This window comes from Pteronotus mesoamericanus, unplaced genomic scaffold (genome assembly GCF_021234165.1).
Source record: "Pteronotus mesoamericanus isolate MK-2021 breed Mesoamerican mustached bat unplaced genomic scaffold, CSHL_Meso_final contig_50, whole genome shotgun sequence".
NCBI lineage: Eukaryota > Metazoa > Chordata > Mammalia > Chiroptera > Mormoopidae > Pteronotus > Pteronotus mesoamericanus.
Window position 1 is genome coordinate 31,024,834 of NW_026555186.1, and position 19,528 is coordinate 31,044,361.

At 34.0% G+C, this 19,528-nt stretch overlaps 1 protein-coding gene and 1 non-coding gene across 3 annotated transcripts in view; both read right to left on the reverse strand.

Annotated features, from left to right (window-relative positions):
* The window catches only part of HOMER1 (homer scaffold protein 1), a 119,456-nt gene that overhangs the window by 67,051 nt on the left and 32,877 nt on the right, over positions 1–19,528 (reverse strand). For both annotated transcript variants that reach the window (XM_054578527.1, XM_054578526.1), the window contains exons 2-3: positions 7,814–7,970; positions 2,925–3,056 (exon numbers count right to left, since the gene is read on the reverse strand). In XM_054578527.1, coding sequence (XP_054434502.1) covers positions 2,925–3,056; positions 7,814–7,970 — 289 coding nt within the window. The remainder of the gene's footprint in view (positions 1–2,924; positions 3,057–7,813; positions 7,971–19,528) is intronic.
* LOC129074785 (small nucleolar RNA SNORA1) lies at positions 18,215–18,351 on the reverse strand. Its single transcript, XR_008529589.1, has one exon. It is a non-coding gene; the product is annotated as a small nucleolar RNA SNORA1 (small nucleolar RNA).

A 19,528-nucleotide genomic window follows, 5' to 3' on the forward strand; every position in this document is an offset into this window, starting at 1 on the left:
CAAAGGTCTTTAAGATTGACAACAATTTAAAAAATTACTGTACATAAATGCAATTTCTTAGGAATTCAATAGAAATCTATAAACATCATGGCCACAAATAGTATCGATCTGTGTTTTGGAATAGAAACTAGTTTACCACTGTTCTCAGAGAGAGTAAGTTAGGGTTATAAAATAACAAAATTAAAAAAATTATAAATCTCTATGCAACTTAAAACACGTCTTAGAGTTGGCAATAAAAATATGAAGTTATCTTTCCCTCCTCCAAGTTCATAAGCCAACCCTCATTTCCATCTTAGGAAAGAAGGCTTTGGTAGGAAAAGCTCATGATAGATACTCTGACCTGCCTTTGAGAGATGGAGGAGGGTCAAAATTAAAGTTGTCACTACAAATTTTCCTTCTTGCCTGAAACCTTGTCACCCCTGCCTACAACTTAGAGATCAGGAAACAATCCATATCACTATACTTTTCTAATTAAATAGAATATCTCTTTACAGAAAGAAATCTGAATTCTTAAACGGTCTTATTCATATTAGTGGAAATAAAATTAAAACAAAACTATAATTAACTTCTCTTTATATAATCTGTAGTACACAAAATTTTTCTTAAATTAATTTAGCATTCCAAAGTAGTTAATATTTAAAACCCTTCTCAACTTCATAAGACCTACGCTATTGTTAATTTTTAAAGGCTTAGGTTTCCATGATAACAAAATACAACTCAGTAAGCACTACAAGCATAGATGTAATTTTCCTCATACATCAACCTTAGGAGACCACGCATTTCTTCTAATATTGCTACTCTCCCTTCCTTTTGAGGTGTCTTTGTCTAGAATTGCCTTCAGAGCCTTCTCCACCCCCTTATAATGCTTTGAATTCATTTATGCATTTTAATAATAAAACAAGCCAGAAAATTTATGTTTGCTTCATTTATGTAAAATATTATAAACTCTTTTGTGTCCTCTACAATCTATAAACCATCAACAGTAGTCTTCAAGAGAGCTTGGAAAATAAATCATGATTTTGTCATCTTTGGACCAAAACATTCTGAAGAGACTAACTGTAAGCTCTTAGAGTCAAATCTAATGAATAAATAAACTAGACTAGGCTCTGAGAGCTAACAGGTTGTTTCCTGATAGTCAATCCACAGGCAAAATACTAGGATTCACTACCAGGAGGTTAGTCAAAAGCATATGCTAATTTAAGAGAGAAAAATAAAATTCTTGAACTATAGAAGCCATTCCCAGAAAAAAAAGCTCAAATGAGAAGAGACAGGATAATTGACAGAATTTAATAAACCATTCCTTCGTTACATTAGCTACTTTCCCAATAACCTGAAAGACACAATGAAAAACTTAATTTATAGTCAAAATTACTTAGACTCCAAAATCATTTCATGCAAGTTTATTTAGTAATCCACAATTTAGCTACTCTGATGTCAAGCAATTCAGAAAATGGAATATAATTATAGTTTTAAATTTTTTTCCTATAGTCTTTAATAGACGATTCCAAAAGAAAAGTTCTAAAAAGGTTCTGCATAAGGGCAAAAGGATTAGAATAAACATACAATTTCCTAAGAGAATTGTTTATGGAGGGACAATGTCCAACCGGATGTCTGTATCCTTTGTATGTTGAAATACTTTGAATGTGAAACTCATACCTTTACCACAGTTCAAGAAATGTATTTAGAGAACTAGGCGATGTAAGAGAAACCAAATTAGGTAACACTTGTTTGTTTTAATTATCCTACAGAGAATGACGTATAATTACCAAGGCAACAGTAAAAACAGTATTAAAATTGAGCTCTAAACTACAATTTATATGAAAAAGATAAAAACATTTGAAAACAACAGTGTTAAGGAATGTTTACAACTAAAACAAAAGGAAACAAAGTAGATTATTTCATACTTATTCCTTACATACTCTTTCCATGTGATATCCACTGAACTATTTAATAATAACCTCAGTTAATAAATATTCACAGGAGTATAAGACTTTCAAGAACTCATTTTTTAAGACTCTGAATGGCTCGAAAAATTTAAAGTTTCAAGCCTTCAGATCTTGTATATACCAAAACACATATAAAGTGTGTCAAGTGTAGGATTATCCTTTTAACTGAATGCTTCAGAGAGGTTTTAAGCATAAATCTTTGGGTCTGGTTTGCATAAAACTTAAAGAGGAAAAATGAGTAATACTCATCTCCATCATCTTAGTATCTCGAGATTGTTTCCTTTTTTCCTTACATACCTTTTCCATGTGACATTAGCAGAACTCAAGGAGCCAGTGGTATGAACACTGCATGGTTTTTGCTTATAGGCATGACAACTGTTTTACTTCTAATATTTAATCTGGTGATGCTCCATACTTTATGGGCTTTTCTGGCCACAGTAATTCACTTGGTCAGTATGTCCCAAGAACTCCTCATAGTCTCTATTGGTCTCTGTATTGCATCAGAGAGCTCAGAGTAATTCTCACCTAGACAATGCACAATTTCCTTTAACATTATAATTTATGTGTCTACTGTCATGTCAACAAACTGAAATCTATATCACGATTCAGATTGAGTTTTCACAATTCAGAAAACCTTGGTGTCTACCCATCTTGCAGACCATCTCTAACTAAGGGAGTAAAGTCCTGAGCAAAGTCCTTTCTGAAGTGATAATTCCCACTTTTTATTTCGTACCATACACACAGTTAACCATGCAAAACCTTCTCAATCAGTGGTGACTATTTTTAATGTGTGCAATGAATTTTCCAATTGACAGTAGAATCCAATGACTCCTTCTTGCTCTAAAGTCATTACAGTTCTGAGAATATTAAACAAATTTCTTCTGTATTTTATACTCTTCATTTGCTACTATATATTTAAGACATCTGACCAGAATGTCCAGATAAAAATTTCCATTTAGATCTTACGAATAAACTTACTTTTGAAAGATGATGCTCAGAGGAGAATCCCAGTCCATAAACAGTGTTTGCCCGGCTATCGGCCCACTGGCCAAACTTCTGAGATGTTTTAGTAAATGTCATATTTGGGGTGATAGTGCTATTAATTATTGCCTGAAAAATAAAACAAGTTGAGTAAACTGCCCCAAATTAGGAAACAGACATTTAAACACAGGACAATTTAGTTACATAAAAACTTAGGATTCTTAATGAGCTACAATGTTAAATATACAGTTATAGAAATAGTTTATATTATTGCAAGTCACAGTGTGGAAACAAGGTAACTACTGGAAATATAAATATAGTGTCATTCTATCAAAAATTTCAGCACTTAAAAGTCAAAATAGGTTTCCTTATGATGTAAGAAATTTTAAAGAGCTTTTAGTGTAATCAGTTTCTATCCCTTTGAACACTTAGGATAAGTATCTATTAATTTTGGTTTTTTTAACATCTATTAATTTTGTATAATAGTCACTAAAAGCAAGGAAATTTTAATAGTTGTTTCTTTAAAAGTAAGGTCCCACTCTCCAAAAAAATCTTTCAATAATGAATACATCAATAGAACAAATTTTCTATCTTTTCTATTTTCCAAAAGCTGATTTACCTGAAATGTATTATGATACAGAAAAGACTCAATCATTTAGTGCTTTTTCCTTTACTCAAGGGAAAAGCAAAATCCTAAATATACACTTTATTTCTTTTATAATAAAGTGTTATAAATTTATGATACTGAAAATTACTACCTTTTCTGTTTAACACCCAGCTTCTTAGAAAACTTATTAAATATTAACTTTGGTGATCACTAAAATAGATTTCCACTATTATTATAACATATTAACTTAAGTCCATTCCCTCTGCCAGTACTGTAAGAATAGAGAATCCATTTTATTTAAGTGGTCTAATGCCTTCCAAAAGTGCAATTACAGAGTGATTCCAATAATAATAAAAATGCACGTTATCAAAACCATAAGTTGTTTTTGGTGAACTATTAAATGTGGAATGAAAATCAAGCAGCTTTAGAGCAAAGCTAAATGTTTACCTTGTGAACAACAGTATAATGTAAATACTCATGAGCTATGCAGTTACTGATGATGTTATAATCCTAATAGTATGACATCTGCCTGCTAAAGAAGACAGTAGAAGTGAGAGTGGTCCCTTGCTTTCTCTCACAGATAGTAGATAGGTCATCTGCTGTTACATCAGAGCCCTTATCCTCAAAAGCTTCTTATTTTTACCTGTTACAAGATTCATATATTCATATACCTCCTTACTCTTCAACTCAAAACCTGCTTTTCCTAGCATGTCATTTTAGATTCTGTAAAACGTGGCTAATAACCACACTAACTTGTGAAGACGTCATCAAATGAAAAGACTAAAGGGAAAAGAATATACAGTAGTCCCCCTTCATACACAGTTTTGCTTTCTGCAGTTTCAGTTACCAATGATCAAAATAAGTCTGTAAATATTAAATGGAAAATTCCAGAAATAAACATTTGGTAAGTTTTAAGTTACATGATGTTCTGAGTGGTATGACGAAATCCTGCAGTCCTGCCTTGGACACGAATCATCCCTCTGTCCGGCATTAGCCATTCCATATGCTACCTGCCCATTTGTCACTTAGTACCTGTCTAGGTTATCAGATCACAGTGCTTGTGTTCAAGTAACCTTCATTTTACTTAATAATGGCCCCCAAACCATTAGTAGTGATGCTGGCAATTTGAATATGCCAAAGAGATGCCATAAAGTGTATGTTTGTATAGGAAAAAATTCAGTACCATCTGCGGTTGCAGGTATCCACTCATGGTATTGGAAGTATCCTCTGTGGGTTCAGGGGTACTGCTATATTAACAGATGGTGAGGAATCATTTGATTATCCAAATATTTTATTGAGGACCTATTTATAATGTCAAGCACAATTCTATGAACTTGAGTTACAATGAGGCAATGTAATTGTGGATCACATTCTAGAGCAAGAAGATTCAGTTAATGGACAAGTAATTTCAGAGAATGGTAACTGTTTATAAAAACCATAATACCAGGATGCGATAGACACTGAAGGGCTAGAAGACAAGGACTGTCAGGCACTACTTTAGATCAGATGGTCCTTGAATACTCCCTGAAGAAGGCACATCTGAGCTGGGATCTAAATGTTTTCAAGAAGAGAAGGGCATTTAACATGGGATCCAAATAACTCAAAAAGTGAGGTACCAGCAGGTTTTACAGACATCTAAGAAAACGGAACTATGTGCTGTAGGTCACTGACCTTCAGTTTTAACTATTTCAAATGAACTTCTTTCTGCTTTTAAGTTTAAGAGTTTCATTTTAGTCCCCATTCTGAATCTTCCCTTAAAAAATGATTTATTAGACCTCCTTGAATACAATGAATCCATTTAAAAGAAAAAATTTAGTTCTATAAAATAAACATATCTCTCAATCCCAAAGTTCTTGTGTTTTCCGGGAAAAAGAGGTATAAACGCTGTCATTAAAGACCACATAGTGCCCTGATCCTGGCCCTTGGCCAAGGTGATGTCTCTGCAGGATGATGGGAAAAACTTCATGCAAACTTTATATGCACAGTAAAGGTACTAAGTGAGAACAAATGGATACTTTCTAGTCAGGGGCACCTAAGGCCTTCCAGCTTATCATGGAGTGCAGAAATAGAAGAGAGAGTACTTAAAAAGAAAAACACACATTTAGCTACATCAAATAAACCATTATTGCTTATTAAGAGAACAACTCCTGCAGGAAACTGAAGTAGTTAACAGCATCAGCTTAGGAAAATAACTAGAAAATGGAAAATGTGATAAAAAAAAAAAGTAACTGCTATAGAGGGTAGATTTTATTAAAAGAAACAAAAATTTTTTCACAAGAGTTACTTAAGAGCCTAATAATTATAAGCTGCAAAGTATGTTCAAAAATGGAAATGCCAGAAGCAATAGTTCATATTGCTTCATAAGGAAGAACAGAGGATTATTTAATCACATGGGACTACTTCAGTTGAACTTTACTTTTGTATACCATTTAACTCCCCTGTCTAATAAAATGACATTTTATCTGTGGTTTGGGCCAAGAGAGAAACACATGTTATAGAGAACCAAAGGTTTGAATCAGGGAAAAGAGATAAATTAAGCACTCTAGACTTTGAATTAACAATAACTAATATCTGTTAATTTCACTATATTGTTACAAAGTCCAAAAAATTTATTCCTCATTAAAAAGCCTTCTCAGAAATTAACTATTACTATTTTCAAGTCCTTTAACTCCTGCAAATAAAATGAAAATAGGATTAATTATTCAAATAAATATACATTAGTCACTAAAGTACCAGACCAAGTACAAATAGTCCCTAGGGTCCTGTAATCTAGTTAAGGAGATAAGAAATGAGCACACAGAAAAGACTGTAAGTTGAGCATTAAATTAAATTTTCTTTTTTCCCCCCAAACCACTGTCATATATAATTAATAGCCTAATAATATTAATAATGATAACAATAACAGGTTAAGTGTTTGTATAGCGATTACTATACACCCTTGAAATGCCTTTGCCTAAATTAATTTATTTAATCTTCACAACAATCCCATGATGTAGTGATGTAGGTAATTCATTAGTTCCTTTTCACAGATGAGAAAACTGAGACACTAAGACATTACATATCTCGCTCTAGGTCACATGGCTACCCAGTAGTAGAGGAAAAAGTCAAACCAGACAAGCTGACTATACAGTCTGTGCTCTTAATCCCTACACTGAACTGCTAAAATTTCTGGGAATAGAAAGGCCTCATGGCTGCACAAAAAGTTGAAGAAAAAGAACGGAGCCCTCATTTTTCTACATACTTTATATCCAGAATCTGCTGTTTGGTATTCCTTTATCTGAATATACTGCTCAAAATTCACTGATGAAAAAGTGGAATCCCCCCCTCCACTTTTTACGGGCATACTATTAATCAGGCACTGATCTAAATGTTTTTACAGATATACTAATTTAATCCTTACAACTACCAGGACTGAGGTGAGAACAATAAAGCTTAGAGAAGTAAGGTAACTTGCCCATAGTCAAAAACTTAGATCGTAGAGCTGAGATCTGAATCCAGGTAATCCATGCTCTTAAATATTAGACTATTTGCCTCTCCTAAAAATAAAAATGTTGGCCCTGTCCATATGCTTCTCTTCGGATAAGGGATGCTCAGAATAAGCTTTAGTATTGATATTGATATTGACAGACTTCATATGATTTAGGGATCTCGAATTACATATTAGTTTCCAGAAATTTATATGTAAAGAATTCTAGTTCCTCGCTTTATTGCATGCTCCAAGAGTGGAACTGTCCACTCTGTTTACCATTATATTCCTTGTACCTAGTACAATGCTTGACCTATAAGAGATACGCAATGAATATTTATCAAAATAAACTGACCTCAAATTTGTAGAATGTGTTGACATGTAACAATATGAATAGGTGGTTAATCCAAGCAATTTAGTAAACAAAAAAGTGTTGCTACTCAAAAATGATCAATTTTGTTTTTTTAAGAAGTTAAGTTTTGCCCTAGCTGGTGTGGCTCAGTGGATTGAGCACCAGCCTGCAAACCAAAGGGTCACTGGTTCTATTCCCAGTGTAGAGCACATGCCTGGGTTGCAGGCCAGGTCCCCAGCAGAGGCGTATGAAATGCAACCACACATTGACATTTCATTCCCTCTTTTTCTCCCTCTCTTCCACTCTCTAAAAATAAATGAATACATAAATAAAATCTTTTTAAAAATAAGTTTTAAAAACTCAAAAGGAAATATTTTAATGTAGATAAAATTCCTCTAAAACTGAAACGCTATACTTTATAAAGCAAAATAGCACAATTAATTAAAGTAAATGTAACTCACCTTTGAGCCATCTAAACTGATTATCCTATACACATTTCTTGTGCTGTCATAAAAATAAGACACAGTAACCGCATGCTTGCTGGTGGGTACCCAGTTCTTCTTTGTGTTTGGGTCAATCTGGAAGACATGAGCGCGGGTGCTGAAGATGGGTTGTTCCCTGTGGGGGGGAGAAAATAAAATGACAGACTGAAAGCAGCCCATTTTATTCCACTGGACAATAGAACATGAAAACTGTGAGGATGACTCCGGTTAACCAAAAATCCTCCACATTCTGAAAACAATAGAAACTTTCTTTAAAATTTGAATATTTTAAGTATTCAATCATAAGCTTCTTTAAAATGATTACACTCAACCCTCATTATTTGAAGATTCTGTATTTGTGAATGTGCCTGCTCAATAAAATGTATTTGTAACTTCAAAAGCAATACATGAGGCACCTTCTTGGTCTTTTGTAGCGGAAAAATGTGTGTTATATGAAGTGCATGTTTCCATCTGTGGTTGATGAAGGCAACACTCAGCCTTTTTGTTTCAGCTCTCATTATAACCTAGTGCCTTTTTTTTTTTTTACAATCTATTTAGCACCAGGTATTTTGCATTTTTGTGCTTTTTGTTGGTGCTTTCACTATTTTAAAAAAAAAAAACCCAAGCACAGTGCTGAAGTGTTATCTATTCCTGGGGCAATGGGGTATGCCTTATGGAGTAAATATATGTTATATAAGCTTTGTTCAGGCATAAGTTACAGTACTGTTGGCCATGAGTTCAATGGTAATGAATCAATAATATATATTAAATGAAATATCTTTAAACAGAAACACACATAAAACAAGCTTAGGTACTGATTAGTTGATGAAAATGTTATGACCAGAGGCTTGCAGGAACCTAACCCTGTATTTCCTCTAGGAGCAACAGTTGGAAATTTGCTAATTCAATGTTCATGGTGCATTTATAAGAAAATAAATGGGTGGAGGAGGGTAAAAGGGGATAAACTAGGACAACTGTAACAGAATAACAATAAAGAAAGAGAGAAAGAAAGAAAATAATTATTGTGAATAATGAGAACTGACTGTACCTTATTAAAATAGAAATCTTCTATCTGACCCTCACTAGGTTAAGAGTTTTTACTCATTTGAAAACTACATTCTGGTAATAGGTAAATAACTTACTGAGAAAGTTTACAACAATATAATCTCTACTAAATTGAAAAGTATATGGAAAACAAAGTCACTCACCATAAACAGTATTTTTTAATAAGATAAAGTAGGACCTTAAAGATATACAACAGAGATTTTAAAAATTATAATTTCAAGAGCCAATACCATTAAAATACATATATTTAAAATAGGATCATCACAGATTATTTCACACTCTGAAAAACAAGTATGAGACTATCTGTATGTAAGAGAAGCATTATAATGCAAAGCTTTGCAAGTTCTGAGTAAAATTTCTTTTGAAAACAGCAGTTACCAGGCTTCTTTTAAAAGCCCAAATAATATACCACCATTCTTTCATAAAGCAGCTTAAGATCTTCAAGAAAACTTTAACTGGTGTTATTTAATATTTAAAATTACATTTAAAATTTAATTACAAAACAGGCAAGACTAATCTGGGTCCTTGACAAACTGGCTCTCCTGGTAAATAAATAATAATAACAGGCCATGTGCCACATGACTCCTGTGATCCACTTCAGTCCTCAGAGAGGCGCTGTGAAAGGGAGGTGCCTTCTCTCGAGGTAACCTGGCTCTTCCCAGTTTTATTTCTGGAAACCTCCATAACAACTTTTCTCATTTAAAAAATCTCTTTCGAAAGAAAGTGATATATTTTAATGCCACTCCCTGAAAAGTGACAGAAAGTCATCATTTCTGGCTTAACCACCATCTTATATAAATTCCTTCAACAAATAATTGTTAACAAGCTGGCAAGGCACTGAGAAGAATAAAGAATTCTTCTGAATTGGGAGTAGGTCGTACTCCTTCCCTCTTTCCCCATCCTCAATCCTCGACTTTCAGTGAGGTTGTGCTACACTTGAGTTAATAGTGATACAACCTCTACTTAGCGTTTTTCACCTTTTAATTAAAGTTCTAGGTATAAGTGTAGTTGGTCAACTGAGTCTAACTAATTCCAATTCACAGGGAAATCTCCTCACACAAAGCTTACGTATTAATAATGCATGTAAGGAAAGGGAAATGGGACACTCTAGTCTTTACTGACTTGATACAATTTTTTTTTTCATTTGATGGGGGTAAATTTCTAAATAGTGAAGGGTGGTAATTATAGAAATGTGTTCCTAAAGATATATTTTCTAAAAAACTAAAATAGCGGTTAACACAATGATATTGCTTTTGCAATCAAATCCTCATTTACAAATCATCAAATCCTCATTTAATGGAAATGTAGTGTTTGCAGTTCAGCAAATAATTCCCACATTACATTAATTCACTCAATTTAATTAATCTGCACAATTAATCCACATAATTTAATTCCATTCTACATAAAAATATTTAGAGTAAACTAGATATTTTACAAGGAAATGATATTTGATATCAACTAAATACACTGCTTTCTTTAATTCTCTTCTGAATAGCTGATTTCTTAAAGAAAGTTATAGCTCAAGATATCTGTGGTCAAAAGCCTATCCATCAAAGTCTAGATAATAAAGACTCAAAAACATGTAATTTCACTGCTGATAGAGGGAATGAGGACGTTACTACATTTCTCAGGGTACACTAATAAATAATGCAAGCTCATATCGAATATCTACTACATGCCAAAAACTGAAAGATGGTTCCATATCCTTGAAAAATTCAATATGGTAAGGGAAGACAGATATGTTTAAAAATAAAATGCTCTTCACCATGATAGTATCCTAAAGTGAATGAGGCCTACCACGGAGAAAATGATGCCTAAGAAGAGTTTGAAACAAAGTATGGCACAGGGGTAAGAAGGCTCAGTACACTGGTGTGTGTAGCAAGAACTGTAGTGGGTATGAGTGCCTTTGAAGAATGAGGCTAAATACAGAGAGAGAAGCCAGCTCATGAGGGTCCTGGCTGAAGCTACGGAAAGATGTAAATACCGAACAGTGTTGCATTTTAGAAAGATATATTTGGCATCACTGAAGAGGATGGATTGGAGAGGAATAACATTGGACAAAGGCAGGCTAGTCAGAACCTTATAAAAGAATCCCAAGTATTAAAAAAAATAAAGGATAGGAGGCAGGAGTGGGATAAAGATGTGAGGAAGGATTCAAATTTAGAAAGTAGAATCAGTACAATTAAGTAGCAGATTGGATACAGAGAAACCGTTCTCAAATAGAGGTGATTCTGTCCTCTAGGGGGCATTTCAAAACCTCTGAAGACATTTTTGTTTGTCAGGACCGAGGGAAACCACTATTAGGACCTAGTGAGTAAAAGCCGGGGATGTTGCTAAACATCTACAATGCACAGGACAGCCCCCACAACAAAGAATTATCCAACCACAAGAAGTATTCAAAGTCATGAAAGACACAGGCCTACATCCAAGATGACTCTGTCCAGCAAAGCTATCATTTGGAATGGAAGGGCAGATAAGTGCGTCCCAGATAAGGTCAAGTTTAAAGAGTTCATCACCAAACCCTTATTATATGAAATGTTAAAGGGACTTATCTAAGAAAAAGAAGACGATCAAAAACTATGAACAGTAAAACAACAACAAACTCACAACTATCAACAACTGAAACTAAAAAAAGCCCAAACAAACTAAGCAAACAACTAGAACAGAAACAGAATCACAGAAATGGAGATCAGAGGAGGAGGGAGGGGGAAGAATGGGAGAAAATGTACAGGAATAAGAAGCATAAACGGCAGGTACAAAATAGGAAGGAGAGGTTAAGAATAGTATAGGAAATGGAGAAGCCAAGGAACTTATATGTCTGAGGAATGGACAGAAACTAAGGCAGGGGGAGCGGGGGATCCTGGAGGACGGATAGTGCAGGGCGGAGGGGAATAAAGGGGAGAAAAAAATGGGACAATTGTAATAGCATAATCAATAAAATACATTTTTAAAAAAACAAAATAAAGCCTCTTAAGGGGGGAAAAAAGAATTTTCCAGCCAAAAATGTCAATAATGCCAAGGTTGAGAAATCCTAATATAGGAGATGAAGGAGAAATCTGAGTCTCCTGGGTTGCAGGTTTGGGTGACTGAAAAGAAGAGAGTGCCACTGGCCAGGAAGGGAAAAAGAAAGTCAAGTCTGGGATTGACAGGATAGAGGGGGAGAGGGGGAGCTCAGTTTTCACTAAGTCAGTTCCCTTGCATGTGAAACTGTTAGCACAGGAACTTAAAAATATTAGTTTGGAGCTCAGTAAAAAAACAAAAAACAAAAAACAATCTGGAGTGAAAATTTTGGGGAATCATGGAGAGTCTTATCACTATTCCATTTAAGATACATTTCAACACTAAGCTTGTGAATGGATTTCATTTTAGAGAAAAGTTGAAGAAGCAATAGAGAAACTATACCTGAAATCTTAAAGCTCTTTATCTTTTAAAAGGATCTGTGAAGCATTTGTCTCAACTGTCCAAGTATTAAAGCTAATACTTAAAAAAACAAACCCTGAATGCCACCCATAAATAAAGGTTAGACATGCTACTTCCTTTACAACAGTTCATACAAATACTAACTGCATCAACTACCAGCATTTTCCAGGTATATTCTATGGAACAGCGGTCCTAGAAATGAGTGTTCCACGTTTAAATAACTTCTGTAAACACTGTTTTGGCCCATTCTGAAATACTAATAATATGCATTAGTGTATTAAGTGTTCTGAGAAGCCCTCTAGTAAAGAAACCCATTTAACCCTGAATAACCCAACATGTGGCAAAATTATTTGACTCTAGAATTCTTTTTCATGTTACGCATTAACATTTCAAAGGACTTATAACCACAGAATGAGAATCAAAAGATAAATTTTGAGGTAAGTGTGTTTCACAGAAAGATGGTCAGGATATTCTATCACGTTTGCTGACATCACTAATTGTCATTAGAAAATAAAAGACATAATACAAAATTAAGACCTTATTTAGTAATGATTACAGTATAATTTCTTAAATAGATAATATATAACAACACTCAAAATAACTCTTCTAAGAAATTAAACATTATTCCAAAAATCAATTTTAAAAGCAAATAGATTTTGGCATAAAAAGAGCTTAGAAAAAAAACACAACACACACACGCGCGCGCGCGCACACACACACACACACAACACACAAGCACATTCGCATTAATGCTAAAGAATAATCTATTTTGTAATTTCTTACATCAATAATCAGAACAATGAGTAGTTCAAACAACCTTACTGCTACAAGAAAAGCTTAGCAGAGTATTTTCAAGTTGTTATCATAAAATAATTCTAGAAAGCTGGTATAAGATTAATTTAAAAATTCCTCATCTTGGGCTAATACTCTATAAAAGTACTACATATAGTGATGGAACCTAAAATTTAATATAAATATGGAAAACTGGAAGAATGTTAAGTATAAGATGACCCTGAGAAAAATGTAGTAACATCAGAATTTTGTTTTATTCACACTCATTAGAGTCGACATAAAGAATTACAATATATTTAACTTTCTGGCAACTGTGTAATAAGGAAGAAATGAGTATGATAAAAACTGAACCAAAACAAAAAACTACTTGTTGAGCGATATATAAATTCTAGATCTAGGGAAAAAAAAGCACAAAGTTAACATTTGTCATTTGGATAGCTTTGATTTTCTAAAAAACAATGATAATGCTTTTAAAAATTTCAACTGAAATCTGTGTTTTTGCAAACAGGATTATTCAATAAATTTTGTTCCAAAGGAAGTACAAAATGTGGGTCCATGAAATACAACCAAACTCACGGGAAGAGAGAGAAATTATACATTTCCTAGTCTTCTTTTAATACCTAGCTTACAAATACCCTTTACAGATATGTAAGAACAATTATATATTGTAGCAAAAGGGCTAGAAAGGTTATAGTTTTGAATAATTCTCTGGCTTTCTACTTAATTAAAAAAAACCATAGGCTCGCAAAAATGTAAGAAACGACGTGGATAATCTTTCCCAGTGAGCATTTGACACCGTCACAGACACTGTTGCCTCCGTGCTCCCTCCTAACACACCTTGGATATTGTTCTGGTGCTCTGTCCTCCTCCACACGGCTGTACACTTCACTAAGATCATATGATGATCCCCTTTACGCTGCCAGAGATCCCGAACGGACCTCTGAAACAATTCTGGTCAGTGAGATAAGCAGAGAAAATTTGCTGGAAGCTTCTGGGTACACTCTCAAAGAGATATACACATAAGAAAGGATGTTCTCTTAAATAATGTCATGTTTGCCATGACACCTGGACCTAAAGAAGTCATCTAAGTATTGTGAGGGCAGCTAGCATGAGAACAAAGCCAACATTTTTTGCTAAAGCTAGCATATGGAAAAGTTAGGAATCTGGTTCCTTAACTATGTCACTAAATCAATAAATCAACCTCCAGGCTTCTTACGTTACGTGGTAAAACACGTTTTCTAATTGTTCCAGGCAGTCGTCATTTTGAAATTACACAAATAATAATAAGAGGTTTATATATAATAAGCTCTGCAATAATGTGCTCCCAACAAAGTGTGATTGGTACCCTTCCAGAACTCCTGGCAGGCTGGCTACACACCAGGCATTCACTAACATCACAATACAACCTCACAGCACACACAGTTAGATTTTGGGGGACCCACTTAAAATTGTAGCCAATGAAAAATTTACAAGACTAACTTCACTGAGATGGGTGAAAGGAAGACATGTAGATATGGTAAAAATTTACTATCAATTAACTTTCTGCCACAGGGATTTAACATCCAAAACTCTTCATCAAGAAATAGCAGTATAAGAGCATATTAGAAATACGGAGGCAACCACCAACAGAAATAAAAACTGGAATTTTTAAAAGCAGTTGACTCTGTGGAAGAGGCTAGATGAAGGGATGATATAACTTGTCTTTAACCTGGTACAGGTAATAAAAGGTTTTCTTACAGGCCATTGCAGAGGAAACTACACTTACATCACAATTAACACTGAGAAAAGAATGTTTTAGGGGCTACTTGTGAAACTGCCAAAGAACCATAGAATAGGAGGCAATTTTTAACAGCTTTGAAACTCAACCACTTAAGAGTGCATGGTATTAACGTGTTTGTTATTCATAAAAAGGAATAAAGGGAAAGTAGGAGAGAAGCACAAATCCAAACTTGCCCAACTGCAGGACTGAAAGTGCTGAAGACATGTTCGCTTCTGGTGAAAACAGCCTCCTCCACCTGACGGACGTATACAGGAAGTAAAACAAAAAACACTGTATCTTCAGCTTGGTTTTGGGGTTCGAAGTGGCAAGAGAAGATGGACAGCACTTGTTAAAGCCAAAAGGACAAGAGCAAGGATAAGACAAGGAGAGGAGAGACACTAAGGACCACGTAACTTCAGATGTAATGCCTGAAGAATTTATTTTTAGTGCCATTGTGAGGCAGCACAGCAAGTCTTCTGACAAGTTGCAGTTCAAGCACTAGACTTTCTTCAGAAGAACTGTACTATATGAATTAATAATATAAATTGTAATTCCACCGGATTATCAGAGAAACAGTTTAACTCCCCCTGCCCTGCCCTCCAATGCAAAGATTGTGATTGCATGTTACCAACTATGTATTTCTATGTTATGTGTTTAACAGCTGATTGCTCATATATTTAGAATGTTCTTTAAAAAAACAACATATGCTTACTTTGAGGAAAGCAAAGATTATTCTACTAATGGCTACCTAATACATAGTTGTACTGCAAGAACTCCATCTAGTGATGAACCAAAAACACAGCAGGCATGTTTTTTAAAACTTCCAAGTCACTACACTATATAGAAAATACAAAATTGTAAATGACATTGCTATAACAGATGTCACAGACATAAAATATGATATCACCCATACAAAATGTCTTTTCTGGAAGGATTTTTTAAAGTTATGTGATCCAAATTCCTTGGTCTTTTAATTGGTTAAATGCGCATTCAAATGAAAGATTAATTTAGGAAATCATTGCTTGTATCACAACAATTGAGCATAAAAAATACTTACAGTAAAAAAGGTAAAGGGGTTAAGAAATACAAATTGGCAGTTACAGAATAGTCACAGGATGTAAAGTACAGCATAGGGAATATAGTCAATAATGTTATAATAAATATGTGGGTTGTTAGGTCGGTGCAGGCCTTATAGAGGGGATCAGTTTTTAAGTTATATAAATGTCTAACCATTATGCTGTACACCTGAAACTGATATAATATTAAATGTTAACTGTAACTTAAAAATTTAAATACTTTCATGATATCAAATACTTAATTTGTATATCTAAAGAAAATATCACCAAGTAAATTAAAATGTTTTCCATTTGGAATTTAAGATTATTAAATTATAAAGCTATACTTAAACAGTAACAACACCATCTATATTTCTTATATGCCAACCCTTATTTTAAGAGTAATTTTTATCCACCTCAGTCCTTTCATTAGGTCACAGCACTAGTTATTATAAGAAATTATAGTACTTATTTACCTTGGGTACTTGGTATCTACATTTAAAAGACCAGGGATATACAGAAATTCATTGTAAAAGAGCAAGCAAACCCACTCAATATATATACAAGTATGTATGCAACATCTTCAAGCTCAACGAACCTGTCTTACTATTTATTAAATAACTGCCAAATGACATTATTTTTGTCCCTCCTCCCCATTTAAATCCCTGTCCATTTCAGATAAAATATTAAGTGTTTAAAAATATACCAACATGTATGCCTGGTAAATCAATTACATTTAAAATTAGTATTGTATTTTCTATTATATTAGCCTTTAAATATTTTTGTCTTCCCAGATGATTCCCCCTAAATAAATTCCAAGAACTGACAACATACACTAGGGAAATCTAAGAAAAATAGCCGCTTGTTAATGGGAATTTATTTCTTATCAACAAAGGTAGCTCATGTCTAAAAATCTAAGTAAGTAATTTTCTAGTAGACATCCAATGCCTCAAAACTTTTAAAATGAATTAAATGTTACAGTAATTGTTCAAGAGAAATAGGAGTAGTTGAGTAGTGACTCAATTTTTCTCCCCATTTCACTAATGATCAAACCAACATGCAACCCTAAAATAGCACTGTTGGAAAATGACATCCCTGAAGGGTGGGGGAAAAGGTGGAGGGAGAAAACTAACATTTTGTTGAATTTCTAATGCATGTAAATACTACACACACACACATCTATATACACACACACACACGCTATATATATATTCTCATTTACATATAATGAAAATTTTCATATCTATTTATCTATCGATAGATATCTATCGATAGATATCCTCATTTCCACCTCAAAACAACCCTAAGAGATAAAAGAAGTCAGATTAAAAAACGAAAAGACTTGCTGGAGGAATGGTAGTTTAAATAAGTGGCCGAAGGTCACAGCTACTACTGGGATTTCTGGGATTTGAATCCAAGACTGACTCCAAAGCCTAGGACTTTTCACTATTCTCAAAGAGAATGGTCTCTGGAATAAAAACTAGACTTATTTTTTTTCTTTATTTCTGAATAACTCAGGGACCAATTTAAAATCTTGTAAGTTATAAATCTTTTTTACTGTCATGTTAACAAAATACATTCTATTTTCTCACTTCCTCTGAGATGAGCATTATAACTATGCAACTTATTATCTCCATATGAATATTTAAAAATATCCTACTTCTTCCATGAGGCCCTTCTACAAGAATACTGAAAAGAATATAAAAATATTCAGCACTCAGTAAACTGAAATTCTAAATAGCCAATATTCGGAGATGTAAAATACAACCCATAATAAGCAGAAAAATCAACCAACAGAAACAGACCCAAAAGTGACACAGATAGAATTAGTAGACAAGAACATTAAGATAGTTAATATAACTATAGTCCATAATGTTCAAGAAGGTAGACAAAAATGTAGGCATATTAAGGAGAGACTTTAAGATATATAAAAGCCCCAAATCAATTTTCTAGAGATGAAAAATAAACTGGATGAAATAAACAGCAAATTAGACAATGCAGAAAGAAAGAAATCTTGAAGACCTATAAATAGAAACTACTCAAAATACAGCACAGAGAAAAAACTTTAAAAATAAAGGGTACCAATGTGATTATTATGGAACAACTTTAAGCAGCCTAATATACATGCAACTGAACTCCTCAAATACAGAAGGAAAGGAAAAAATATTTGAAGAAATTATGTTGAAATAATTCCCATGAAGCTCAACAAATCTAAAGCTATGCCAATGGACATTATAATTAAATTGTTTTAAACCAACAATAAAGAGAAATTCTTTTTTTTCCAAAAAAAAATATTACAGGGTTCATTGTCACCACTGCAATAAAATTACCATGATGGAAGCAAAGGCTGTGTCTCAATGTAGCCACATTAACAATTTCTGGACACATGCACAAAAACAGGGCCCATTTTCATTTGGAATGAGGCTAAGAGAAAAACTTAAACAGAATCTCAAGAAGATTTAAACCCAATCATATTAATATCATATTAAGTGTACATGGTCCAAACACTCCAATCAAAAGGCAGATTATCAGGCTGGCTGAAAAGCAATACCCAACTATACGATTCTTGCAATAAAGTCATTGTAAACATCATTAAAATATAAAGATGCATATGGATTAAAAGTAAGAAGATGGAAAAGATACTTTGCAAACACTAAGCATAAGATCTACTCCCAACCCCAGGCTGCAATCTCCACAAGGTCAGAAGCTACATGCATTTTGTTCACTCTTGTGTCTCCAACACCCAGCAAGGCGGCATGCAGGGTTTAAAGTAATTCCTGCCTTTATAATTTGTGGGAACTTCTACCCCGTACTATTCCCAGGCTACAATATGTGACATATCAACAGCTGTTCTTCTCGCTGTTGTCTGTATCCAACTTCCAAAGCCTATTTTTTTTTCCTACCAGTTTCCAAGGGGCTGAAACCTGGTGACCCATCTTGTCAGATCTGTGCCAAAAGAAAAAGAACCCTGATTCTAATGAGGGTCTGGTTAGCATTCCTTGAGTAAAGTACATCTATTTGGCTGCTCCCTGAGAGTACTGAATATTTTCTTCAGCCATCATGCTTTTTTGTCAGACCAGCTAGAAGCCTCTTGCCATGAAATGGATACTAGAAAAATAGAGAAATAGAAAATAAATCTGTAGTTTGGGGTGTCAAAAGTGTAGAAAAGTAAGAATTCAGCTATTTGAACTTCTTATTCCTCCCACCTCCTCTCATCCATAAAATTCATACATACATGTTACTCCTCCTCACCCCCGTCCCCACCCTAAGCTAATTGGTAGGGCGTGAAATATGAGGAGTTAAAGGACTGACTCCTGGTGTTTCTCTACCTCTGTTCCTTTCTTCCCACAGTTTGGAATATGCCTTCCCTAGTAAAAATGTGATACATGATGTTTATATTTGTAAGTTATAAATAATACATTTTAACATTTCAACAGGTTCTATGCAAGGTTAACAGGCCCTAGCCTACAAAGACTTAAGAAAGATAATTACAAATTGTGATCAGTGTTGCCAAGGAAAATGAAGTGCTAGAGCAAGAGTGCACAATGGGAATGGAGGAAGAGAAACATAATTTAGGCTGGATAGTTACCTGAAGTGTGGGAA